We start from the raw sequence: 19,189 nt of genomic DNA, 5'->3' as shown, positions 1-19,189 counted from the left end.
ACACATTCCCCTCCAGTCACGTGGAGCAGTTCCCAAGAGAAAGCAGACACTGGGCCACGAAACACACCCAGAGACACTTAGAGCATCTACCAAGACAGAGGGCCCTCGGGCCATGAAACACACCCAGAGACACTTAAGAGGAACAGAAATCAAACAGTGTGTGTTATCAGATCGCAGTGAAATTAAACTGGAAGCCTACAACAGAAAGGTAACTGGACTATCCCCCAAACACACGGAGATTAAACAACACCTTTCTAAATAACATAATGGCCAAAAAAGATACCTCAAGAAAAAATTTTAAATACTTAGAACTCAAAGAGAATGAAGACACAACTTATCAACATTCACGGGACGCAGCAAAAGCAGTGTTCCGAAGAAATTTGTAACGCAGAATGCGTTTCTCAGAAGAGAAAGATACCTGAAATCAGATTTTACCTTAAGAAGCCAGAAGAGGACAGTATCCCTAATACGGGAACCAAAGACAGTGCAAGAAAACAGTCTCTCTCACGAACATAGACTAAAAACCGATAACAAATACAGCAAGTTGAATCTACAAAAGCAGAAAGAGAATCGTATCCCACAACCAAGCTCATCACACGCATGCAAGCCCGGTTCAACTTTATAAAATCAAACACTGTAAGTTATCACCCAACAGACCAAAAAAGAAAAACCGTATGACCATATCAGTATCAGTATCGTCTCGTATCAATGCAGAAAAAGCACTAGACAAAATCCAACATCCATTCACGACAAAAACCCTCAGTCAACTAGGAAGAGAGGGGCGCTTCCTCAACTTGACAGAAAACAGCTACAGAAAGCCCGCAGTTAGTATCAGACGTAAGGGCGAGAAATGTGACGCCTTCCCATTCAGAGGAGGTGTAATGCAAGCGTGTCCCCTCTCATCACTCTCCCAACATCGAACTGGAAGTCCCCGCTGATGCAATCAGTCAAGAAAAAGGGGGGGAAAAGACACAGATCTTCGTCAACTCATGACAGGATTATAGATCCTTCTTAAGTTGAAAATACCATTAAGCTGAAGAATGTATTTAACACCGCTCACCTACCAAACGTCCCAGCTTAGCCTGGTGTGCCTCAGACAAGCTCGGAATGCACTAGCCACAGCTGGAAACCCACTTAACACCGATCCTGCTTTGTAATTAAGAGCTGAATGCCTCATGTCATGCACTGAGTGCTGTACTGAAAGCGAAGACCAAAATGCGTGTGTGGGCACAGAGCCACTGCAGGCGCGTCAGGGTTTGGTTTTTAATGCACCACTGTTCTTTTTATTTACTTGTTTATTTAAGGCTGTGCTGGGTCTGAATTTGGCAATAAGGAGTTCATGGTCTGAGCCACAGTCAGCTTCCAGTCTTGTTTTTGCTGACTGTATAGAGATTCTCCATCTTTGGCTGCAAAGAATATAATCAATCTGATTTTGGTGTTGACCATCTGGTGATGTCCATGTGTAGAATCTTCTCTTGTGTTGTTGGAAGAGGGTGTTTGCTATGACCAGTGTGTTCTCTTGGCAAAACTCTGTTAGTCTTTCCCCTGCTTCATTCCGTATTCCAAGGCTAAATTTGCCTGTTACTCCAGGTATTTCTTGACTTCCTACTTTTGCATTCCAGTCCCCTATAATGAAAAGGACAGCTTTTTGGGGGTGTTAGTTCTAGAAGGTCTTGTAGGTTTTCAAAGAACCATTCAACTTCATCTTCTTCAGCATTACTGGTCATGGCATAGACTTGGATTACCGTGATATTCAATGGTTTGCCTTGGAAACGAACACAGATCATTCTGTTGTTTTTGAGTTTGCATCCAAGTACTGCATTTCAGGCTGTTTTGTTGACTATGAGGGCTACTCTATTTCTTCTAAGGGATTCTGGACCACAGTAAGAGATTTAATGGTCATCTGAGTTAAATTCACCCTTTCCAATCCATTTAGTTCGCTGATGCCTAGAATGTCGACATTCACTCTTGCCATCTCCCGTTTGACCACCTCCAATTTGCCTTGATTCATGGACCTAACATTCCAGGTTCCTATGCAATATTGCTCTTTGCAGAATCGGACCTTGCTTCCATCAACAGTCACACTCACAACCTGGTGTTGATTTTGCTTTGGCTCCGTCTCCTCACTCTTTCTGGATTTATTTCTCCACTGATCTGCAGTAGCATATTGGGCACCTACCGAGCTGGGGAGTTCATCTTTCAGTGTCTAATCTTTTTGCCTTTTCATCCTGTTCATGGGGTTCTTAAGGCAAGAATACTGAAGTGGTTTGCCATTCCCTTTTCCAGTGGACCACATTCTGTCAGATCTCTCCACCATGACCTGTCCGTCTTGGGTGGCCCTGTGTGGCATGGCTCAGTTTCATTGAGTTAGACAAGGCTGTGGTCCATGAGGTCAGATTGGTTAGTTTTCTGTGATTGTGGTTTTCATTCTGTTGCCCTCTGATGGAGAAGGATAAGAAGCTTCTGGATGGGACAGACTGACTGAGGGGGAAACTGGGTCCTGTTCTGATGGGCGGGGCCGTGCTCAGTAAATCTTTAATCTTTTAATGATTTTCTGTTGATGGGCAGGACTGCATTCCTTCCCTGCTATTTCAGTCAGTTCAGCTCAGTCGCTCCGTCGTGTCCGACTCTTTGCAACCCCATGAATCGCAGCACGCCAGGCCTCCCTGTCCATCACCAATTCCTGGAGTTCACTCCATCGAGTCAGTGATGCCATCCAGCCATCTCATCCTCTGTTGTCCCCTTCTTCTCCTGCCCCCAATCCCTCCCAGCATCAGAGTCTTTTCCAATGAGTCAACTCTACACATGAGGTGGCCAAAGTATTGGAGTTTCAGCTTCAGCATCAGTCCTTCCAATGAACACCCAGGACCGATCTCCTTTAGGATGGACTGGTTGGATCTCCTTGCAGTCTAAGGGACTCTCAAGAGTCTTCTCCAACACCACAGTTCAAAAGCATCAATTCTTCAGCGCTCAGCTTTCTTCACAGTCCAACTCTCACATCCATACATTATCATTGGAAAAACAATACCTTGACTAGACGGACCTTTGTTGGCAAAGTAATGTCTCTTCTTTTTAATATGCTGTCTAGGTTGGTAATAACTTTTCTTCCAAGGAATAAGTGTCTTTTAATTTCATGGCTGCAATCACCATCTGCAGTGATTTTGTAGCCTAAAAAAATAAAGTCTGACACTGTTTCCACTGTTTCCGTATCTATCTGCCATGAAGTGATGGGACCAGATGCCATGATCTTCGTTTTCTGAATGTTGAGCTTTAAGCCAACTTTTTCACTCTCCTCTTTCACTTTCATCAAGAAGCTTTTTACTTCCTCTTCACTTTCTGCCATAAGCGTGGTGTCATCTGCATATCTGAGGTTATTGATATTTCTCCCGGCAATCTTGATTCCAGCTTGTGCTTCTTCCAGCCCAGTGTTTCTCATGACGTGCTCTGTGTATGAGTTAAATAAGTAGGGTGATAATATACAGCCTTGACGTACTCCTTTTCCTATTTGGAACCAGTCTGTAGTTCTATGTCCAGTTCTAACTGTTGCTTCCTGACCTGCATATAGGTTTCTCAGAGAGGCAGGTCAGGTGGTCTGGTATTCCCATCTCTTTCAGAATTTTCCACAGAAGCACACTGGCTGAGATGGACTGCACAGAAGCATGGCCAAGAGGAGCTACCCCTCGCCCAAGGTTGGGGGCGGCAACTGAGAGTGCCAAGCTGCGTCGGCACAGGAGCGGCTGAGAGAAGCTACCACACGCCCGAGGTTAGGGCGTTGGCCGGTAGGAGCAACCCCACTGAGAGGAGCAACCCCACGTCCAAGGAGAGGCAGCTGCATGGGCGCAGGAGGGCCGAGAGGAGCTACTCCACGTTCAAGGTCAGGAGGGGCAGTGGTGAGGAGATGCCCCTCGTCCAAGGTAAGGAGCAGCAGCTGCGCTTTGCTGGAGCAGCCGTGAAGAGATACCCCACGTCCAAGGTAAGAGAAACCCAAGTAAGACGGTAGGTGTTGCGAGAGGGCATCAGAGGGCAGACACACTGAAACCATAATCACAGAAAACTAGCCAATCTGCTCACACGGACCACAGCCTTGTCTAACTCAATGAAACCAAGCCATGCCCTGCTATTAACCTGGGGCCAAACTATGGTGGAAGATGAGGGTGACCTCCTGATTGCCAAATTCAGACTTAAACTGAAGAAAGTAGTGAAAACCACTAGACCATTCAGGTATGACCTAAATCAAATCCCTTACCATTATACAGTGGAAGTGAGAAATAGACTTAAGAGACTAGATCTGATAGACAGAGTGCCTGATGAACTACGGACGGAGGTTCATGACATTGTACAGGAGACAGGGATCAAGACCATCCCCATGGAAAAGAAATGCAAAAAAGCAAAATGGCTGTCTGAGGAGGCCTTACAAATAGCTGAGAAAATAAGAGATGTGTAAAGCAAAGGAGAAAAGGAAAGATATACCCATTTGAATGAAGAGCTCCGAAGAATAGAAAGCAGGGATAAGAAAGCCTTCCTCAGTGATCAGTGCAAAGAAATCAAGGAAAACAATAGAATGGGAAAGACTAGAGATCTCTTCAAGACAACTAGAGATACCAAGGGAACTTTTCATGCAAAGATAGGCACAATAAAGGACAGAAATCGTATGAACCTAACAGAAGCAGAAGATATTAAGAAGAGGTGGCAAAAATACACAGAAGAACTGTACAAAAAAGAGCTGCACGACCCAGATAATCACGATGGCGTGATCACCCACCTAGAGCCAGACATCCTGGAATGTGAAGTCAAGTAGGCCTTAGGAAGCATCACTATCAACAAACCTAGTGGAGGTGATGGAATTCCAGTTGAGTTATTTCAAATCCTAAAAGATGATGCTATGAAAGAGCTGCACTCAATATGTCAGCAAAATTTGGAAAACGCAGGAGTGGCCACAGGACTGGAAAAGGTCAGTTTTCATTGCACTCCCAAAGAAAGGCAATGCCAAAGAATGCTCAAACTACCGCACAATTGCACTCATCTCACACACTAGTAAATTAATGCTCAAAATTCTCCAAGCCAGGCTTCAATGATATGTGAAGCGTGAACTTTCAGATGTTCGAGCTGATTTTAGAAAAGGCAGAGGAAACAGAGATCAAATTGCCAATATCCGTTGGATCAGCAAAAAAGCAAGAGATTTCCAGAAAAACATGTATTTCTGCTTTATTGACTATGCCAAAGCCTTTGACTGTGTAGAAACAAAGAAAAGAAAGTGAAGTTGCTCAGTCATGTCTGACTGCGACCCCATGGACTGGAGCCTACCAGGTTCCTCCATCCATGGGATTTTCCAGGCAAGAATACTGGAGTGGGTTGCCATTTCCTTCTCCAGGAGATCTTCCTGACCCAGGGATTGAACCCAGGTCTCCAGCATTGTAGGCAGACGCTTTACCATCTGAGACACCAGGGAAGTCCTGAAAGTGAATGTCGCTCAGTTGTGTCTGACTCTTTGCGACCCCATGGACTGTGGAGTCCATGGAATTCTCCAGGCCAAAATACAGGAGTAGGTATCCTTTCCCATCTCCAGGGGATCTTCCCGACCCAGGGATCAAACCCAGGTCTCCCACATTGCAGGCGGATTCTTTACCAGCTGAGCCATGACTATGTGGATCACCACAAATTGTGGAAAATTCTGAAAGAGATGGGAATACCAGACCACCTGACCTGCCTCCTGAGAAATCTGTATGCAAGTCAGGAAGCAACAGTTAGAACAGGACATGGAACAACAGATTGGTTCCAAATAGGAAAAGGAGTACGTTAAGGCTGTATACTGTCACCCTGCTTATTTAACTTATATGCAGAGTACATCATGAGAAACGCTGGGCTGGAGCAAGCATAACCTGGAATCAAGATTGCTGGGAGAAATATGAATAACCTCAGATATGCAGATGACACCACTCTTAGGGCAGAAAGCGAAGAACTACAGAGCCTCTTGAAAGTGAAAGAGGAGAGTGAAAAAGTTGGCTTAAAGCTCAACATTCAGAAAACGAAGATCATGGCATCTGGTCCCATCACTTCATGGCAAATAGATGGGGAAACATGGAAACAGTGTCAGACTTTATTTTCTTGGGCTCCAAAATCTCTGCAGATGATGATTAAAGCCATGAAATTAAAAGACACTTACTCCTTGGAAGGAAATTTATGACCAACTTAGACAGCATATTAAAAAGCAGACACATTACCTTGCCAACAAAGGTCCATCTAGTCAAAGCTATGGTTTTTCCAATGATCATGTATGGATGTGAGAGTTGGACTGTCAAGAAAGCTGAGCACCGAAGAGTTGATGCTTTTGAACTGTGGTGTTGGAGAAGACTCTTGAGAGTCCCTTAGACTACAAGGAGATCCAACCAGTCCATCCTAAAGGAGATCAGTCCTGAATATTCATTGGAAGGACTGATGCTGAAGCTGAAACTCCAATACTTCGGCCACCTGATGCGAAAAGCTGACTCATTTGAAAAGACCCTGATGCTGAAGAAGATTGAAGGCGGGAAGAGAAGGGAACAACAGAGGATGAGATGGTTGGATGACATCACCGACTCAATGGACATGCGTTTGAGCAAGCTCTGGGAGTTGGTGATGGACAGGGAGGCCTGGCGTGCTGCAGTGCACGGGGTTGAAAAGAGTCGGACACGACTGAGCGACTGAACTGAGCTGAACTATGCTGGGTCTTCACTGCTGCACGGGCTTTCCTCTAGTTGCAGCAAGTGGAGACTCCTCTCCAGTTGCAGTGCGTGGCCTTTTCATTATGGTGGCTTCTCTCACTATGGCTCCCAGGCTCCAGAGCACAGGCTCAGTAGTTGTGATTCGTGGGCTTAGTTGCCCCACAGCATGTGGTACCTTCCCAGGTCAGGGATTCACGTCCCCGGCACCGGCAGGCAGATTCCTCACCGAGCCGCCAGGGAAATCTGGTACATGAGTTGTTTACCCTGGTGATCGAGTAGCTGGCTGGGAGCTGAGGCTCACTGCTGACGCCCAGCAACCCGGGATCGCAGCAGACTGCCTACCGCTAGTCCAGAGAAAGATCAAAGTTCAAAGCTCGGTTTCTACCAGATATTTATCACTTTTGCACCATTTTAAAACCAAAAAATCTGGAAAGTCGTATTGTCCAGGGTCGGGGACAACCTGCACATCGACTGGGGAAAAGGACAGAACTATATGCCAAGACTACATTTGGGATTTGAAATTAAAATCTCAATACCATTTACGTTAGCTCCTGCAAAATGAAATACCTACATGTGAGTTTTACAAAGTACGTATAAGATCTACATGAGGAAAACTACAAACCTCCGAAGAGAGAAATGGAGAGAGAGTTCACGTCTGTGAGTACAAAGATTCAACACCGTCAAGGTATCAGATTTTCCCAACTTGATTTGTAGATTCAGTTCAATCTCATCAAATTCCTATCAAGTCATTTCACGGGTATTGACAAACTGAATCTAAAGTTTACAAGGACAGGAGGCGAAAGACCCGGGAAAGCCAACACAAGACTGAGGCAGAAGCACAAGGCTGGAGGACTGACCCTCCCCAACCCCAAGACTCGCCGTCGAGCTCAGGCAATCAAGACGGGCAGCGCTGGGCCTCCCTGGCGGTCCAGTGGGTAAGAATTCGCCTGCCATTCAGGGCACTCAGGTTCAATCCCTGGTCAGGGAACTTAGATCCCACATGCTGCAGAGCAAGTAAGCCCGTGTGCCACAACTGCAGAGTCCACGCACCACAGGGAATGACCCTGCAGCCCCGACGCAGCAAAAAAACCAAAAAGACAGTGTGGGGCTAACAAGTAAAGTGATGAAAGAGAACACAGTTCAGAAACAGACTCCTACACACAGTCAACTGCTCGTTGACAAAGGAGCAAAAGCAGGAAAAGGGAGCGGAAACGGTCTCTGACAAAGTGTGCTCAACAGCTGGGCCGCACGCACAGAAACCACGAACCACAGCCAGCCGCCACACACCTCACAGACACCACGAACCACAGCCAGCCAGCCGCCACACACCTCACAGACACCACGAACCACAGCCGGCCAGCCGCCACACACCTCACAGACACCACGAACCACAGCCAGCCAGCCGCCATACACCACACAGAAGCCATGAACCAGAGCCAGCCGCCACACACCTCATAGACACCACGAACCAGAGCCAGCCACCACACACCGCACAGACACCACGAACCAGAGCCAGCCGCCACACACCGCACAGAAACCGCGAACCACAGCCGGCCGCCACACACCTCACAGACACCACGAACCATAGCCAGCCAGCCGCCACACACCACACAGAAGCCATGAACCAGAGCCAGCCGCCACACACCTCATAGACACCACGAACCACAGCCGGCCGCCACACACCTCATAGAAACCACGAACCAGAGCCAGCCAGCCGCCACACACCTCACAGACACCACGAACCAGAGCCAGCCGCCACACACCGCACAGAAACCGCGAACCACAGCCGGCCGCCACACACCTCACAGACACCACGAACCACAGCCAGCCAGCCGCCACACACCACACAGAAGCCATGAACCAGAGCCAGCCGCCACACACCTCACAGACACCACGAACCACAGCCGGCCGCCACACACCTCAGGAGAGCTGACTCCAACTGGAACGCAGACCTGAACATAAAACGGGAAACTATGATACTTCTAGAAGATAATCCACGAGAAAACCTAGATGACCTTGGGTTCAGCAATGACTTCTTCCCAACACCACCAATGCACGATTCTTGAAAAGTAAGAATTGATAGGCTGGGTTCTTTGACGATTTTAAAATTTTCTGCTCTGGGAAAGACACTGTCAAGACAATGAAAAGACAAGCCACGGACCAGGAGAAACTATCTGCAAAAGACACGTCTGATAAAGGACTGTTATCCAAAACAAACAAAGAACTCTCAAAACTCAATGAAGAGAAAACTGCCTGATTGCAGAATGGTTCAAAGATGCTAACAGACACTCCGCCAAACATGATACAAGACGGCACACACCCCTACAGGTGCCCCACCTCACGTGTTTTCAGGTAAACACAAACGAAACCAAGGGCCCGCCGCACAGCTGCTGCAACAGCCAGACGCTGACCACCGACGACACGGTGCCGGCGAGGAGCTGGAGCGACCGGAACTCGCACCGTCCCTGGAGGGGGTGCAGCCGCTCCGGAAGCTTGCGGGCTTCGTAACACACTACACACACTCTCACCACGTGGTCCAGCAGTTAAGCGCCTTGGTATTCACCCAAAGGAGCTGAAAATTTATGTCCACACATAACGTGGGTGTTCGCAGAAGCATTACGCGTAACTGCCAACATTTGGAAGCAAGCACGGTGCCCTTCAGTAGGTGGATGGATAGGTGCGCTGCAGTCCATGCAGTCGTGGACTAACCTTGAGTGTTAAAGAGAAACTAGCTCTCAAGCCCCCGCGAGACCTGGAGGAACCTCCCGTTCGTATCACTAAGTGAAAGCAGCCGATCTGAGTAGGGCACGCGCTGCAACAGTCCGCGTCTGTGATACTCAGAAGAGGCCACACTCTGGAGCCAGCAGAAGGCTCAGTGGGCGCCAGGGTTCGCGGGTGAGGAGGGACGAACAGATGGAGTAGAGAGCACTTTCAGGCAGGGAGCCTGCTCTGTGTGAGGACACGAGGGCAGAGACGTGTCATCACACACGTGTCCAGACCTGCGCGAGGCACACCACCAAGAGGGAACCCAGGGTAAACGGGGGACCCTGGGCGGTGACAACGTGTCAGTGGAGCTTGGCCAGCCGTAACAAACCACAGCTCTGGGGGCACGCTGACGGAGGCGAGGCTCCGTGTGCGTGGGGGCGGGCTGGGGCGGGGAGGGCCACGGGAAACCTCTGCGCCTTTCTGTCCCTTTCACCGGGAACCTGAAACTGCTTTAAGAAAAAACTCTTTTTAAAAGTCTTACTGAAACAGAAAGAAAGGCTCGACACAGCCAGAGGCGGATCTCTGAAACGATCCTTCAATACATAACATTTAAAGTCCAAGGTGTCTTGTGTGGGAATCGGCAAGCCAAGGAGCATTCACAACACATCTGGAGAACAAAACCAGGGTGAGGCCTCCTGCCCTCCCAGCATCGGTGACAAGACACCACGACACTCATGCAGGGCGGCTAACCGACCAGAGGGGCAGAGCTGAGACCCGACACGCAGCAGACGGGTATACAGTCCCCGAGGACAGCGAGGCTTGCCATGTTTGGGGACGACTGGATCCCTACTCAGATGACTTCCGAAACTAATTCTGGGTGCTCCCCTGATGGTCCAGTGGCTAAGCCTCCACACTCCCAGTGCAGAAGGCCCAGGTTCAATCCCTGGTCAGGGAACTGGATCTTACATGCCGCCAGATGAAGCCGGGGATTGTCACAGTGAGGGAAGGAAGTCAGAGAAGCAGAAATCTCACTTATACCGAGACAGAAATGATACAAATGAACTTATTTACAAAACAGAAACAGACTAACAGAGAATGAACTTATGGTCACCAGCGGGGAAGGAATGCAGGGAAGGGATAGCTAGGGAGTTTGGGATTGAGGCAGACACACTGCTGTATTTAAGACGGACACAGGGAACTCTGCTCATTGCTGTGAGGCAGCCTGGAAGGAAGGGGGGTTGGGGGAGAGTGGGTACATGTATACGTATGGCTGAGGCCCTCTGCAGTCCACCTGAAACCATCACAACATTGTTAATCAGCTACACCCCGATGTAAAATAAACAGCTAAAAAAGAAGTTCACGTGCCGCAACTAAGACCTGGCACAGCTACACACACGCACGCACACACGCGCACACATGCACGCACACACGCACACGCGTGCACTCACATGTGCACACGCACACATACACGTGCACACGCATGCACACACGCACGCACACATGCACACACACACACACACAGAAAAAACCCTCAAAACCCAAACAAATTCTGGGGGATCAAAGACTTAAATGTGAACTGTACAACTTTAAATTCATTAGAAGAAAATACTGGAGAATGTAGTCGTGTTTCAGGGTAAGAAAAATTTCTTAAGACAAAAATGCTAAGGATAAAAGAAGCAGCTTGATAGAGTTAATTGCATTAAAACTAAGACTCTGTGTTATTAAAAGAGAAGCCACAAATTAGGAGAAGATGTTTGCAACACATTTAAATGACAAACAACTAGCGTCCAGGAAACATAAGCATGCTTACAAACCAGTAAGAAGACAAACCGCCCAGGCGTGGAAGATGCCTGTGCAGAATGACGACCAGGAAGTGAACCCACGAAAGGGTACTCAGTCCCACGAGAGGCAAGAGAAACGGAATTTCACCCCGCAGGGACTCACCACCTGCCAGTCTGCATCTGACACACAGGGACGAGCCTGGCCGCACAGCGCGCTGCTGTACAGGCCCACCAGCGGGACACGGGAACACGCGAGGAGGGTGCAGTCACATGCAGGCATCGGTCCACACCAAAAGGCTCTGAAGGGCGGCTGCACCTACAACCATTTGGCATGGACCAAGAATGGCCATGGACATGTGAAAGTCAAAGTCGCTCAGCCGTGGACTGTCACACGACTATACAGTGGACTGTACGTGGACTCTACAGTCCGTGGGATTCTCCGGGCCAGAATACTGAAGTGGGTAGCCTTTCCCTTCTCCAGGGGATCTTCCCAACCCAAGGACAGAACCCAGGTCTCCTGCATTGCACGTGGATTCTTTACGAACTGAGCTATCAGGGAACCAAACTTCAAGGACCTCTTGGCATGGACCACATGTCCTGCAAACCCAGGAAGTAACACTTCCTACTGCAAACTAACACAGCGGTCCCTCAGAACGCTGAGCTGAGCTTCTGTACGAGCTGCTTCTGGGGACACCCAGAAAAGAACAGAGAGCAGGGATCTGCACACCGTGTTCGCAGCAGCAAGATTCACAACAAAGGTGAAATCAGCGTTCATCAAAGACGAAGGGATACACAAAACGCGGTCCAGCCCACGCGCCGAAGTGTCACTCAGTCTCAGAAGGACCTTCCGACATACGACCTGGATGAACCTTGAGGACACTTTGCTATGTGAAATAATCCAGCCACTAGAGGAAGAATCCGGAATGATCCCACATCTGTGAGGTCCCAAGAGCAGCTGGATCCACGGGGCTGGGAAGCAGCCAGGTGGGGCCAGGGGCTGGGGGTGGGCGAGGAGTGAGCATTTCCCAGAGACAGCGAGCATGTCAGCTCCGGAAAGTGAAAAGCATTTCTGGAGATGGGCAGTGGTGGTGTTCACACAACGACGTGAATGTGCTTAAAAACGGTTAAGCTGGGAAACTGCATGTTACGCGTAGTGTACAGTTTTAATAAGGACGTTACTGGAATCGCCGAAGAAAATTCCCAGCATGGCTGTTGGAAACAGAAATGTACCCAGCTTCTGGCCAGCCTGAGGCATCCCTGATCCTGTGTGTGGTCTCAGATGCAGGCGCGGGAAAGCCTCGTCCCCATGACCCTGTGCCCCCGACCCCTCACCTCGCTCGGGACATGCACACCCAGGAGCGGGGGCCCCCGCAGGCCTGCACCCCGACACGGCTGCACCTTCCCCGGCTTGGTCGGCTGCACCTTCCGTGAGCGGCCAGCAGGGGGCGCCGGAGTCGAGGAGAAGGGCCGGGGGACCCGGGGGGCGCTCAGGCCGGAGGCGGCGGGGACCGCGGAGGAAGGGATGTGCGGAGAGGGACGGGGTGTGCGGAGGGGGACGGGTGTGCGGCTCAGGCCGGCGGAGGAAGGCATGTGCGAAGGCAAGGTGGACGGGGTGTGCAGAGGGGGACAGGGTGTGCGACTCAGGCCGGAGGAGGAAGGGACCGCGGAGGAAGGGATGTGCGAAGGCAAGGTGGACGGGGTGTGCAGAGGGGGACGGGGTGTGCAGAGGGGGACGGGGTGTGCGACTCAGGCCCAAGGACACCGCTGCCCTCAGGGGCAGCAGACCACGCTCACACCCAAGGGGACCCGCGGCGTCTCCACTCGGCTTCTCCAGGCGGTGCTGCTACAAGCACTGGCCAGAGACCCCGAGGAGGCCGGAATAACCCTGAGAAGCCAGCCCCCCGCGCCTGCCGAGGGCGCCGCCTTGACCGGACGCACCTCAGCCTCACCTGCACGCGGCCGTCCAGCTCCTGCCCGGCCTGCCCGGCCCGCAGCGCGCCCTCCAGCGGCTCCGCGGCCTGCGCCACCGCGTGCTGCAGGCGTTCCAGCATCTGCTTCTTGTCCGGGTCCACAGTCTCCTGGAGCTTCGCGGAGAACGGCTGTGCGTGTGAGGAGAGGCCACACCGTTAGCCCCGCTCAGCAGAGCCCCGGGCTCCCTGCCAGCTCCACGCGGAAAAGGCCGGTCCTGCCCCCCGCGGAAAAGGCCAGTCCTGCCCCCGGCCCGCGGCCTCCGGGGGTCTGGGTCCCGAGGGCGTCATCCCGCGTGTCCCCAGCAGGCAGGTGGTGCTAAGGGCGCAGGGCCCGTCCCTCTGATGTGACCCTGGACTGAGGCAGCTGCCCTAAGGCCACGGCCGGGACACACAGGTGTCCCCCACGACGCCTCCATCACAGAGGTCCCACCGCTCAGCCTAGAGGATGACTGCTAAGCTCTAATTTTATTCCTATTTTTTCTGGCGGAGATAATACATCATAAGCACAAGGGCAATCGTTACTGTAATTACTAAAAGTGGTGATTAAGAAAGAGAACTTGCCTTATCTGACCTCAAAATATAATAACCATAATCTGTAATACTGTTTTTTCAAAACAAAATGTTAGACTGGAGAGAACTAATTTATTCAGATAACTGTGAAAACTTCCAGGACCACCCACTTAAGAAGCCCGGCAGCTTCGCCTCTTGGTCACACGCCTTTGATTCAGTCGTGACTCCATGTGGAAGGTTCCCAGGTCAGCGCTGACCAGGGTGACCGTCGCTGAGCGTCTCCCGTAAGTGGCAGGAGTGGTCACCACCGCCCCCCGCCCCCGCCCGCCCCTCGCTGCCTCTGCTGGTGGTTTTCCCCACGGCCCGGAGGAGCTCCATGACGGTGACCTCGTGACCCTGCGTGTGACGGGGCCCGCTGACGACGGGCCCCGTGCTGGGGATGGGGTGGACGGGAGGGACATGGGGACCCTGAACGGCAGCGACCCACCTGCAGGGCGGCTCGCACGTCCTCCAGCAGCTGCGCTGCCTGGGGCTGCGTCTCCCGGTACCGCTCCAACAGGAAGTTCTGCCGGGCCCTCTTGATGATCTGGGAGCAGAGGAGGAAAGCGGGGTCAGCCGGGTGGTGCTCGGTGCCCGCGCAGAGGGCAACGCGGGGGGGTGGGGGTGGGGGGTGCGGGGTGCGGGGGCGCGGCTGCTACAGGCGATATCTGAGAACGCGGCTCCCCCTCGCCCTTCTGAGCGCGGGGGCGGGGGGTGGGGTGGGGGGGGTGGTGTCAGCCTGAGCCCACCCTCCCCGACTCCTGCCCTGGGGGTTGCTCACATTTACCGGGGTTTTCAACAGCATCTAAGCAGGTTAACACAAAGCGTCATCCGCATAAATCGCAATACAAGTACCGTGGCAGGGCGGGGGGGGGGGGGGGGGGGGGGCGGGGCGGGGGTTCAAACAGCGTGTACTGAGCTGAGCTGGCTCAAGCCAACATGGGTTTATTAACTCACCCAAGGTCATTTCTTCCCTCATGCCATCCACTGTATTTAAAATTTAATCCTAAGAACTCCCTTTACCTTATCGTCAATGTCCGTGATGTTCATGCAGTAGAAGACGTCAAATTTGAAGTAATCCCTCAGCACTCTTCTCAGGATATCGAAGGAGATGTAGGACCTGCGGCGACGGGAGGCAGGCCTTTCCACCCGCACAGCAGCGCGGGGATAGAGGAGCCCGCCTTTCCACCCGCACAGCAGCGCGGCGGGAGAAGGGCCCGGCCCTCCCCAGGGAAGCGGGTGGGGAGGACTCTCAGGCGCAGGAAGGAGAGCGTCTGGTCAGAGTCCAGAGGGCAGCCTTGGGGCTGCGGGAACTACTTCTGCTTGGTTGCCTGGACTCTAGCTTTTCTAGAGTACTAGCGGAATGAGAAGCTTCCACCTTTAGAGCTGGGCACCGCGTCTCCGCTCAGCCCAAGGGCGCTCCTACCTGGCGTGCCCCATGTGCGAGGCGTCGTAGACGGTGGGCCCGCAGCAGTACCATGTCACCCTCCTTCCGTCTTGCGGCACAAACACGTCCTTGGTTGGAAACGAGGGAATGACCGTCACGAGGGGCACAGGACCAGTGTCAGCGGCCATGAGTGGCTCGCGCACCTTCACAGGATCGCTTAGCTCGCAGAAAGCCGCGGTCCGGGCTAGGGCTGGGGTGCCGCACCAGACCCCTAACAGTGAGCTCCACGACCCAGGGGCCCGGGGAGCAGGCCCCCTCCTCCCTGGGACTCCACTCACGGACACAGGCTGGGGGTCAGGGAGACGAGCGTCTGGATTCTGCTGCTTTAACGAGAGCAGTCTCCGTTCATCAGGCACCTGCTGTGAGCCAGGCCAGAGCCGAGCGCGCTGACTGTCCAGCACTCGCTCCCAGAACAACGGGAGGAGGCAGCTTTCCTTTCCCAGCTGCCCGGGGCCCACACTCCTGGAGGAGCCGGCCTAGGGCGTGAGGCCTCCTGCCAACTGCCCAAGGTCTCAGGTCAGTTCAGGGCCTGCTGTTTCCAACCAGTCCACAAGGGGGACCCTGCCGCCCATCTGCTCAGGGTGCTGGCCCACAGAAACCCATCAGCCCTGCGCAAAACCCCTGGAGCCCCTGATCCCGCTGAGCAAGCCCTGGCAAGTCCAGAGCCAACCTGCCTTCGCCCTCACACCTGCCGGGCTCCCGAAAGCAATGGCTCCGCTTGGCTGGCACCATGACAGCAGATGCCACCACATGTCCCCCAGAGCGCACGCAGACTCCTGGCCCTGAGCACACCCAGAGCCAGGAAGCTGACGGGCAGCCCCTCAAGGTGTGCCACACGGGTGTGCACGCACGCTCCCGAACACAGCCCTGCGGAGGACGCTCGCCCACCAGCCGAGGGGTCCTCCAGAGCCACCCCTGCCCCCCGTAGCCCCCTACCTTCCTCCGTGTCAGGCTGTTGTACAGGCGCAGCTGGCATGGCTCAGACCCAGCTGGAGGAGACCATGTGGGCTGTGCACGCCGCCCTCCGCCTGCTGGGGGAGAGCACAGCTGGGTCAGTGCGGGATGAAGGGATACCACGGAGCTCTGATGGTGTGGCCCGATCCAGTGCCACCAACCCAAACCCCTGCTCTGCTTGCTCATGTCTGAGCGGTAGCTCGTCCCACAACCCCTTCCCCTCGGCCCGCCACACCCACCTCCCCCCGCTGGCTCCAAGCACGGGGCACCCGTGAGGCCGGAGGTGCACAGGCAGGCCACGGGGCTGGACTGATGCCCGCCTGCCCCCGGGAGGACACCTCTCTGGAGGCTTCGGGGGATGGGGACCATCTCCAGGCCCAGGAGCCAGATCAGGCTAGAAAGAGCCACTGGCCCATGGCTGTGGATGGTCAGTAGCATGGCCTGCAGCCCAGGCTCATCTCCATCAGCAGGCGGCCGGCTCCCCACCCCCGAAACATGCAGGCTCCCAGGCATGGCTCTGATGTGCACCCTGGGTGCACCTCCACCTGGTCCCAGAGCCTTTGGGAACAGCCCGCGGGCCATGTCACGGGGGCGGGGAGGGGGCTCACGGAGCCCAGCCTCCTCAGGTTACAGTCACCAGGGAAGCCCCGCCCTCCTCCCTGACCCCGATCTCCTCCTGGCCATTCCCCTGCCCTGTGGCTGTGAGCCCGAGCCTCCCAATGCATGAAGGGCAGGCCTGACGGTCTGCAACGAGGGCCTGGGAGGTGGGTGGGGTTGGGGGGTAGCTGTGTCCCAAGGCTCCGGGAGAGACACCAAGTCTTTACACCCTCCACCCCCACTCGGGGCACCAGTGACCCTTCTGCCACCCCGAGGCACTGCTGCACGCCTAACATGGCCGAGCTCAACGGCCTGCGCGGCCCCTGCACCCCTGCGGGCACAGGCTCCTGGTCTCAACGCCACCCCCACCCCGCTGCCGCGTCTGCAAGGCGACCGTCCTGCCGCCAGAGGACCTCCCGCTGCTCCCCGAGGGTCACAGAGAACTCAGCCCTGGGCCCGGCTACAGGCCACCCAGAGGATGCAACTGACCGGTGAAGGGGTGGGAGACGGCTGTGTGTGTGTGTGCGTGTGTGCACACCAGCGGGTGCGGGGGGACAGACAGAACCACCCAGCAGCTCCCGACTCCAGGCCCAAGTTGCGGACACACAGAAGGGCTCCTGTGGTCAGCAGCTGCCCAGGCCTCACCGGAGACACGCCTCAGAGCCCGCTGGGACGCCGCCTGCTGCTCCCCCCACTGAGACGCTGCAGGTCCCCACACAAAAGATGCCGCTGCCACGGGGGTGACGGGGAGCTGGCCGGAGCTGCTCACACGCATGCCCGGAGCCGGGGCAAAGGCGGGGCTCGCAGGACTGAAGGCTCGTGCAAGGGGGCGGCAGCGACAGGACCCAGCAGCGGGCACATGCAGGGGGACGCCCTCCAGGACACAGGGTCAGACTCGGACTTCCGCGTCCCCCGGAGAGCAGCTACTGCCCAAGAGCTGGTGAGCAGTCACAGAAATGGGCACTCAAAATCCCCTGGCCAAAGAGAGTCGGGAGGCGTCCCCAGGGCCCTGGCTTAATGAGATGGGGGGGTCGCCAGAGGCCCTGGGGGACCCACTGCCCCACGCCCGGCACCAATGGTCTCTGCCGGGCGCAGCCCCCTAGCTGTGCCCAGCCTTCCTCTGGCTGCTTGGGAACAGCACACACGCCTGCGCCTGGCACCCCCGTCCGGGAACGTGCAGAAGCGCAGCTCTGACCCACCAGCACACCACCAGCATGCCCGGCTCACTGAGGCCCGGAGAGTGAGGCTCCGGGCAGGGAGGGTTTTGGGAGGGTTTTGGGAGTGGGGGGACAAAGGGGACGTGCCAGCCCGCGATTGCGTACCCCGGGCGCCACACACATCACAGCCTCGCAAGAGGGGCGGCTCAGAGGGTCACACCCTGGGGACCCGCAGGGCCATGAGCCACCCTCTGTGGGCAAGAGCAGGCCCTGAAACTCCTCTTGGGAGGGGGATGGGGCAGTGGGGGGCGACAGAGAGCGCCCCGGGGTGGGGGGCACCCGCCCAGGACAGGCTGGGGGACGTCTGAGACGCACCAGCGAGGCAGACGCTCGGCCACTGGCACCCAGGGACTCAGCAGAGGACACCGACCCTGAGGGTTCTGAGCCCCAGTCCACCAGGCATCTTGCCACTCGGGGTCCCCGCAGGCACCCTGGAGGCATCCGTGTCGGGGCACCAGGAAGGCCTCCCTGCCCTGGGGAACCCACTCCCTCCTTTGCAGGGGCGGATACCCGCCCTTCCCAATGGGTTCCTGTGCCACTCTCCCCACAAGCTCCAGGCTGGAGGTTGCAGCTCCAGACAGATGGCCATGCCAAGGCTGCGCCCCGCCCACCCTGACCCCACCCGGGAGGCCATGCCCTGGGGAGAAGCACCACCTCCACTGGGGAAGGGGCGTCTGCGGCAGGATCACCCAGAAACCAAAGCCCACCCCACCCAGGAGGAACACCACCCCACCTCCACCCCGTTACAGAGGGGACCGGCAGAGGGCAGGTCCCCAACGTCCAGGTGAAAGTGAAAGTCGCTCACTCGACTCTTTGCGACCCCATGGACCATACAGTCCATGAGATTCTCCGGGCCAGAATACTGGAGTGGGTAGCCGTTTCCTTCTCCAGGGGATTGTCCCCGCTGAAGGATCTAGAAAAGACCCCGCAGTCTGCCCGGTCCAGCAGGGACCACGGAGACCGCACGTGGATCTCCCCGCCCCCCGCTCAAGGGGGTGCACACCCCAAGCCAGGCTGGGGGGACAGCTGCTCGAGGGCACCGGCCACTACGGATTCATCTACAGATTCATGGGAGGGGAGAGACCACCCAGCAGCCAGACGCCCCCTGCACACCACAACCGGAATGGCGGGGGAGCAAGAGCTCTGAGCCCCCTCCTCTCAAAGCCCAGAAATGCCTTCGCTCTGGGTGCGCAGGGTTCCCACCACTAACACTGCTTCAGGATCCGATGGTGGATGCACACACACCTGTGACCTCAGGGGAAACTTA

At 54.7% G+C, this 19,189-nt stretch overlaps 1 protein-coding gene across 2 annotated transcripts in view; it reads right to left on the bottom strand.

The window, feature by feature from the left end:
• CARS1 (cysteinyl-tRNA synthetase 1) overlaps positions 1-19,189 on the bottom strand; it is a 52,697-nt gene that overhangs the window by 26,969 nt on the left and 6,539 nt on the right. Inside the window, exons 3-7 of one of the 2 annotated variants that reach the window (XM_059882922.1) lie at positions 16,091-16,182; positions 15,134-15,222; positions 14,731-14,827; positions 14,156-14,254; positions 13,138-13,287 (exon numbers count right to left, since the gene is read on the bottom strand). In XM_059882922.1, coding sequence (XP_059738905.1) covers positions 13,138-13,287; positions 14,156-14,254; positions 14,731-14,827; positions 15,134-15,222; positions 16,091-16,182 — 527 coding nt within the window. 2 annotated transcript variants of the gene reach the window in all.

This window comes from Bos taurus, chromosome 29, assembly GCF_002263795.3.
Source record: "Bos taurus isolate L1 Dominette 01449 registration number 42190680 breed Hereford chromosome 29, ARS-UCD2.0, whole genome shotgun sequence".
Taxonomy (NCBI): domain Eukaryota; kingdom Metazoa; phylum Chordata; class Mammalia; order Artiodactyla; family Bovidae; genus Bos; species Bos taurus.
Note: the sequence above shows the minus strand (reverse complement) of the source record. Positions and strands in the feature narration are given on the sequence as shown.